Raw genomic sequence first — 7,309 nt, 5'->3', positions numbered from 1 at the left:
ACAGTTTCCTAAAGTTAGTGGGGAAAATGGAATTCAGGGACCACAAGGGTCCCTGAAGTAAAGGTGGATTGGAAGCAGAGAAGCTTTGTGTGGGTTGGAGCCCAGCTTCATTTCAGTCCCCAAATTACATGAGGGTCATCCAGTATTGCTGATGCCCATGGTTGTCTGACAGAAGCAAGTAAAAATTTTCTCTGGAGGAAGAGAATATAATTCAGAGCCTTAAGTTATCTCCATAATTTTTCATAATAATATCCTATTCTCAATAGAAAAAATTTAACAAGAATATGGGGACACAGAAACTAGAGACAGTGGAAGCAGATCCAGATGCTTAACTTTAAAATAAATATTTATAGAGATTAAAGAAAAGATTGAGAATTTTGGCATAATATTTCTGGAAACTATAAATAATCTTAGTGAAAATCTTGAGAAAGAAAAACTCAATGGCTGAATAAGATCTTAATGGATAAGTTTAAAGGAACTTAGTGTTGAGGAGTATACTAATAACTTATAGGATAGGCAAGAAGAAAATATATACAATAAGGCACAGAAAGAATAAAGAAAAGAGTATGAGATACAAAATGCATAGATACAGAAGGATAGCATACATTTACATGGAGTTCTAAAGAAGAGGGAGAATTAGGCAATACCTAAGAAAATAGGGCAATATGTAAGACAACGAACGAAAATATTCCAAACTGAAAGATTATATCAACTATAAATGCTAGAAATTCTATAAATATACCCCAAGTATGATAAATTAAAAGAAAGTCACACTTTGTCCCATCATAATAAAATTACTGAAAATCAAAACAGAAAATATTAAGAGTGGCAAGAGGGAAAGGAAAGACAAATTAGCTCCAAAGAAGTACAATTAGACCAACAACTGACTTCTCAAGAGAAACATTAGACTAACAAGAAGACAGAAGACAATGAGGTAATATCTTAAAAGTACTGGATTAAAAAAAAAAACAGCCCTCCCCCATTAGGATTCTGTGCCCAGTAAAACATTCTTTAAGAATGAAGGTGAAATAAATACATCACCTAGAAGACTTGCACTAAAGGGAAAATTAAAAGGAGTTCTTCAAGGAGAAGGAAAATGCCCACAGATGGAAGTTCTGTTTCCTTCTGGCTTATCTTCTGAGTCACCTCTTCAGCTTTGTCTAATTTGTGTTAAACTTATCCATTGAAATCTATTTTCAGGTATTGAACTTTCAATTCTAGGTATAGAAAAAAATTGAGCAAAAAAAAAAAAAGTCAAACATGTAGGTAAATTTAAATGACCATTGATCATATAGTAGTGATAATGTCATGTATAATAATTATGTCTTTAATGTGTATCATGATAAAACACTTGACAACATTAGCAAAACTATCTAAAGGTAAGCTATGAGTCACTTAGCTTCAATGGTAATTCCCAGAGGGATCATCCAGTAACTGTTTTTAGCTAATAAGTCCAAAGTATACTTCAGGCTGAGCTTTCCAGCAATCAGGAAGGACCTAGATGCCACCTGGGCTTTCAGGTTACACCTTACCATCCCATTGGCCACCTTAACACACAGGGCCTTCTGGTAGACCTGAGCCTCCTTTGTTAGGATGCTGCTCGTAGCAGTGCATCAACGGTAATAGAGATATGTAAAGAAATGATTGTGCAGTTATGCTAGGGGAAGTATGAAAGAGGTTGCTTTATTCCTTGTTAGGAATTTGAAGTTCTCAGTTTTCCTTTTCTTTGTCATTTTATGGAGTCATAAAGGATAAGACCAAAATGCTACCAAAGTTCAGAAGAGTTTTCTGAAGTCTTTATTTGCAGGGGCTTTTAAGGACTGAGCTTATACATTTGTCTTTATGCACAAAATGTCTAATAGAAAAATCAATGTCAGTTTACACGATGGAACAATTGTGGTGCATTTTCTATCTTGTGAATTTCTCCTGCACTCAGAGGCATGCCCATCAGCTTAGAAAACCAGGATGTATTCTGCACCAGGAACAGAGAAACTTGGTAATGTTTTCCTTCTGTTTTCTGATGTTGTTTTCCTGTTCTTTTGCTCCCCGTTTCCCCTCAGTTCCCGCCACTTCTTACCCTTCCCTCATCAGGCCCCTCCTTTCTCCTGCAGTTCTATCATCTTACCTTTGTTCCCCTGGGCTGAGGTAGTGCCCCCCTCAAGTCTCTCTGACATGGTATTCATTTCTGTTACCTAGACTGTTGGTCTGTTCCTCAAAATTACTTCTTGTCCTCCTTTGGGAAAATTAAACACTTGGGTTAGAGGTGAAGGAAAGAGAATCTAATGATTCTTCAGCACCTCTCTTCAGTTAGTAAATTAAGTCCTCACAACATTCCAAGCTAATTATTTTTAGCTTTCATTTCACATATGGGACAATTAAGACAGGAGTTTCCCTATGTCTTACTATACTCCTTGTTTCTAATGGTGAAAGCCCACATTATACCAGAAACCTGGAAGCTTGGGGAAGCTAATACCTGAGAACTGTCTATAAGAGGGGGGAGGAGATCAGGAAAATGATAGACTTTGGGCAACTCATGACTCAAAAATAACCCTCTCCAAGCCCTCCAAACATATAGGGTCCAGAAACTAATTGTACCTTTAATTATAGGTATTCCCTATAATTATATAATCATAGGTATGTGGAAGTTGAGGGCACGAGACACTGCATTGGGGCAAACCTCTCCTGTTGGCAGAATTTTTCTCCTGTGCCCTTCCCACAACTGGTTTCATGCAAGCTCAGGATGTCTAAATCCGTTACTGGTTCCTAATCAGATCTGTTCTCTACTAGTAGTAAAGCTCTAGACTATTCTCTTTCTGAGTTTTCTCCATTCACTTACTCATTCACTCATTTGTGCATTTATTTTAATTGTTAAGTAACATTTTGGAGCAACTCCTTGGGCCAGTCACAATGCTAGGTACTTTTGTATGTCCCATTCTAAAATGGACTCCTCTCAGGCCGTCTTTCTTTGGAAGTGATCTAGTCGGCTAACTCCACCTAATTATGATAACAACTGAAAACTTATAGTGGTAGCATTCTCAGAGCTGTTTCCATTCTCAATTTGGAATCTGAAGCATCGACTCTGAATGAATGAAGTATCAAGGACAGTGAAATTGCAGCACTAGGCAAAAAAAAATAAGTGATTTTATTTATTTCTTTGACTGCTTCAAGTAACTCTAACACAGTACACCTCTACCTGTGAGGAAGTATGGTTCCTGATAGTGTACAGTTTCTAGGTTTGTCCTTCATGAAAATGCCCTGTGCAAGATTTTCACTCTTTGGCTTTTATTTATAGGAGAATAAGTTTCCCCAAAGTTTAAGGAATTTCTAGTGCTGGTTAGTAGGGCTCCATTTAGAGATGAGTAAAATGGAGGGGACCTTTCTTTTTGTTGCCCTCCAAAATTACAGTGGGTGCTTCTCTGTATTTCATGACTTGATTTTCCTGTGTCTTCTGCCAATGATGTGATATTCTCAGGATGAATCCAGGTTGCTGTAGCTAGAGCTACAGTGGTGAGTAAAAGAAAAAAAAGTAATAATAATAGAAAATTATTATAATCCCCACATGAGAGGAAGAATTGAGGCTTTTAGAAATAATATACACAACTTACCCTTTTATTTTCCTCCTTTAAAAATCAAGGAAGAGGTCTATATCCAACAGGAATTTTCCAACTCCATCTTAACTCTGAATTCTCACACCGACATTCAAATTTAGTCATCTTCTGGATCACTGGATTTGAGAAAGTTTTTGTTTAATTCTGTGCTAGATATTGCTCAGCTAGGTGAGAAATACAGTAACGTGAACTTGATTTCTAAGACAGCTCTAATTCTGGGTGTCGTTTGGATATACATGGGAGCGAAATCCTATTGGGTGGTGGGTCTCGCAGTGTGAGCACAAAAGATAGAGCAGGTCAGGAAGGGTCGAGATGGTGGAGTCAGTAGTGCTGAAGCGTTATCCTGAATCTCTGGATGTAATTTGGATTGTCAGTTTCGAGTAGAGAAAAAGAAGGCCACACTTTAGAAAGTTAGTGGGTAGTCTATCCTTAAATGGCATGAAGGCACAGACAAGAGCTGAATCTGAATAGATCACCCAAGCTGGGCATGGAGATGATGAGCAGAGTATGTTCTCATATGGGTCAGCGGTTTCTTGTGATCAATTATATAACATCTAGGATATCTCTTCTACTTTCTCTCTAATTAATTCCCTTTCTCCTCACTCTGCAAATCTCCAGCCACTACCCCTCTTCACTTTCCATTAATGACCCTATTTAAATATTTAGTGAAAAAATAGAAGCCGTTAGCTGAGAACTGCTTCCTTCCTAACATCAAGTCTATGGACTTCACGCATGTTTGATGAAGTAAACCCTCTCCTGCCTTTGGCCATGCTCTGCTTCTACTCTGAGACCCAACTGCTCTCAGAGACACCATTTCTGCAATTTTCTCTTAAATTTCCTCCTGCAATTTCTCCCTCTCTACTAGTTTATTATCAACAGTTTATAAATATCCTCCAGTCACTTTAATAATAAAACAACAAAAAATAAACTCTAAGACATCAAAGAAAGAACAGTAAAGGTGGAGAGGGAGTTGATCTAGTGTTGGGATCCCACAGAAAAGATAATTGCAGGTTTCGGTAAATCTAGAGACTTAGGGAAGTTTATCATTTCAGAACGTACATTTTTTTTAACAACTTTATTGGAGTATAATCGCTGAACGTACATTTTTGAGTAGGCATGAAACTTCGTGAATGGAGCAGGTTAAAACACTTGGGTATTTGTTAGGCATCAGAAGAGACTTCACCTGATTTTTTTCTTGCATTCCAAAGAAAGTACTGAAGGCAATGAGAAACCACAGTGTTGTCTCTGAGTTCATCCTCCTCGGGCTGTCTGCTGACCCCCAAATCCAGGCTCTGCTCTTTGTGCTGTTCTTTGTTATTTATATCCTGACCCTTATGGGGAACCTGATGCTGCTGCTGGTGATAAGGGTGGATTCCCAGCTCCACAACCCCATGTACTTTTTCCTGGGACAATTGTCCTTCCTGGATCTCTGCCACTCTTCTGTCACTGTGCCCAAGCTGTTGGAGAACCTCCTGTCTGAGAAGAAAACCATCTCATTCGAGGGCTGCATGGCTCAGGTCTTCTTTGTGTTTGCCACTGGAGGCACTGAATCCTGCCTACTTGCTGTCATGGCCTATGACCGCTATGTTGCCATCAGTTCTCCTCTGCTGTACGGCCAGATGATGAACAGAAAGCTGTGTATGGGGCTGGTGTGGGGCTCATGGGGCTTGGCTTTTACGGATGCTCTCATCAATATCCTTGTAGCTCTCAATTTAGACTTCTGTGAGGCTCAAAATATTCACCACTTCAGCTGTGAGCTGCCTTCTCTCTACCCTTTGTCTTGTTCCGATGTGTCTGCAAGCTTTACTGCCTTGCTCTGCTCCAGCCTCCTGCATTTCTTTGGAAATTTCCTCTTGATATTTTTCTCCTATGTTTGCATTTTCTTCACCATCCTGAGCATCAGCTCAACTGAAGGCAGAAGCAAGGCCTTCTCCACCTGTTCCTCCCACCTCATTGCAGTGAGCTTCTTTTATGGCTCAGGTTTACTCCACTATCTCATGCCAAATTCAGGATCCACTCAAGAGTTCATCTGCTCCTTGCAGTATAGTGTGATCACCCCCCTGCTGAATCCTCTCTTCTACAGCCTGAAGAACAAGGAGGTGAAGGCAGCTGTGAGAAAAATGTTGAGACAATGTTCCTAGTGTTTCAAATCATAGATTAAAAAATCAGAATGATGAGGAAATTGGGTAGAATTGCCATAAATAGTGCCTGCATATTAAGGAGAATTCTCTGATATAAGGATCTGCACGATGCCATACCTCTTTTCTTGAAAATACTTAAGAAAAGTTGAAGTTAGTTTCTGGAATGATACCAGTTCAGTCCTAATCAGAGGAAGGTGGATAGATAAACATTTTGTCTAGCAATTTTTCTTGCAAAAATATTTAATTTATTACACACAATATGGTAGACATTGTCTGCTTAGGCTATCTTTACCATTCTTCCAGTAACTAAACTCCGTGTGTTCAATGTGGTCCCAGAGAGACTGTCAATCACAGTGTCCCCAAATCCTCCCCCCTCCCCTTCTCATTATTCACTCATTCTTCCTGGCACAGTGGCTGATACAGGAGTGAGCACAGGGTCAATGCTGGACCATTCACTCTCTTAGGATATTTGAAATTGTTTATTTGACCTACACGTGTCCAATAGAGACTACAGATAAAACATTTGTTTATCATGCTTCAAACCATTTACATAGTGACCCACCATCTCCAGCTGTGAGGGGCCCCCATAACAAGAGAAGATTCCCTGGCTTGTACACACTGCTGGACAAATAGCTCTGCCACTGAGCTCTAGTGGTGCTGCAGAAAAGGCAGAATGTGAGCAAATCAACAACAGAGCAAGTACTGTACAGGGCCTTTGATAAACACCAGGAAGAAACCAAAGGGCTTTTCAACAAAGGCCCTTTAGATCATGAAACACAATTAGAGCACTAGTGAGAAGGAGACTTAGGTGAGGTATATGGATTAAAATGATCATGGTCAAAAGTTAATTATTATTTCTTTCTGAACTTACCTTTTAGTTTTTACTTACTTACCAACTGTCAACTGTCCTCCTCCCCTTCACTTTGCACTCCGCAGGAGCAGAGAATATAAACTCAAAGAGAGCAACGACATTTTCTGGCATCTTCACTACTTTTTCAAGAATGTTAAAATAGTTTCAAACATGCTTGTTGCACAATGAATGTATTTTGAATGTATGAATCATGAGCAAGACACAGAGAATATATGTAGGATGAATTCTCACCAGAGGGCCACCAAAGCAGTTTGAAATAATTCTGTGAGTAGAATAGCCTATTATGTGAGTGCCAGTCTTTTCCTTCCTGGTGAGCCTAGTTCTGGTCCATGGATTCACAAAGAGTGTGGCCATGGCTGGGCAAGGTGGTGGTTATGCAAAGGTTCAACAACATTTTCATTCACCAAGGCCGATCTGCTGTTGCCACTGGTGAAAATTATTTTGCTAAAGGTCACACACAAATTTTGTTAGATATATTATCAGATACCTTCCACTGTTTGTTTCTATTGTGAATTAACAATCCAATTCCATTTACTACTTGGTTATTTCTAGGAATGCTGTGGTATTTTGTATACAGATCTTGTATCTTGTTGAACTTGTATCTTGTCGAACTATCTTCCTAGTTCTAATGGCTTGTTTATATATACTGTTGGATTTTTTAAATTACATTTTAATTATTTTATCTTACA

The 7,309-nt window shown here is 39.0% G+C and overlaps 1 protein-coding gene across 2 annotated transcripts; it reads left to right on the top strand.

Annotated features, from left to right (window-relative positions):
• Positions 1–1,885: 1,885 nt before the first annotated feature.
• LOC101274117 (olfactory receptor 8S1) lies at positions 1,886–5,749 on the top strand. Of its 2 annotated transcripts, XM_049695070.1 has the most exons (2): positions 1,886–1,896; positions 4,837–5,749. In XM_049695070.1, the coding sequence occupies exons 1-2, from the start codon at positions 1,886–1,888 to the stop codon at positions 5,747–5,749; spliced, it is 924 nt and encodes a 307-aa protein (XP_049551027.1). The 2 variants fall into 2 exon arrangements, with proteins under 2 accessions (XP_049551027.1, XP_012390035.1); XM_012534581.2 differs by lacking the exon at positions 1,886–1,896 and having other exon boundaries at positions 4,832–5,749.
• Positions 5,750–7,309: the final 1,560 nt, after the last annotated feature.

This window comes from Orcinus orca, chromosome 11, assembly GCF_937001465.1.
Source record: "Orcinus orca chromosome 11, mOrcOrc1.1, whole genome shotgun sequence".
Classification (NCBI taxonomy): domain Eukaryota; kingdom Metazoa; phylum Chordata; class Mammalia; order Artiodactyla; family Delphinidae; genus Orcinus; species Orcinus orca.
The sequence above is the reverse complement of the archived record's forward strand: the minus strand, read 5'-3'. Positions and strand labels throughout refer to the sequence as shown.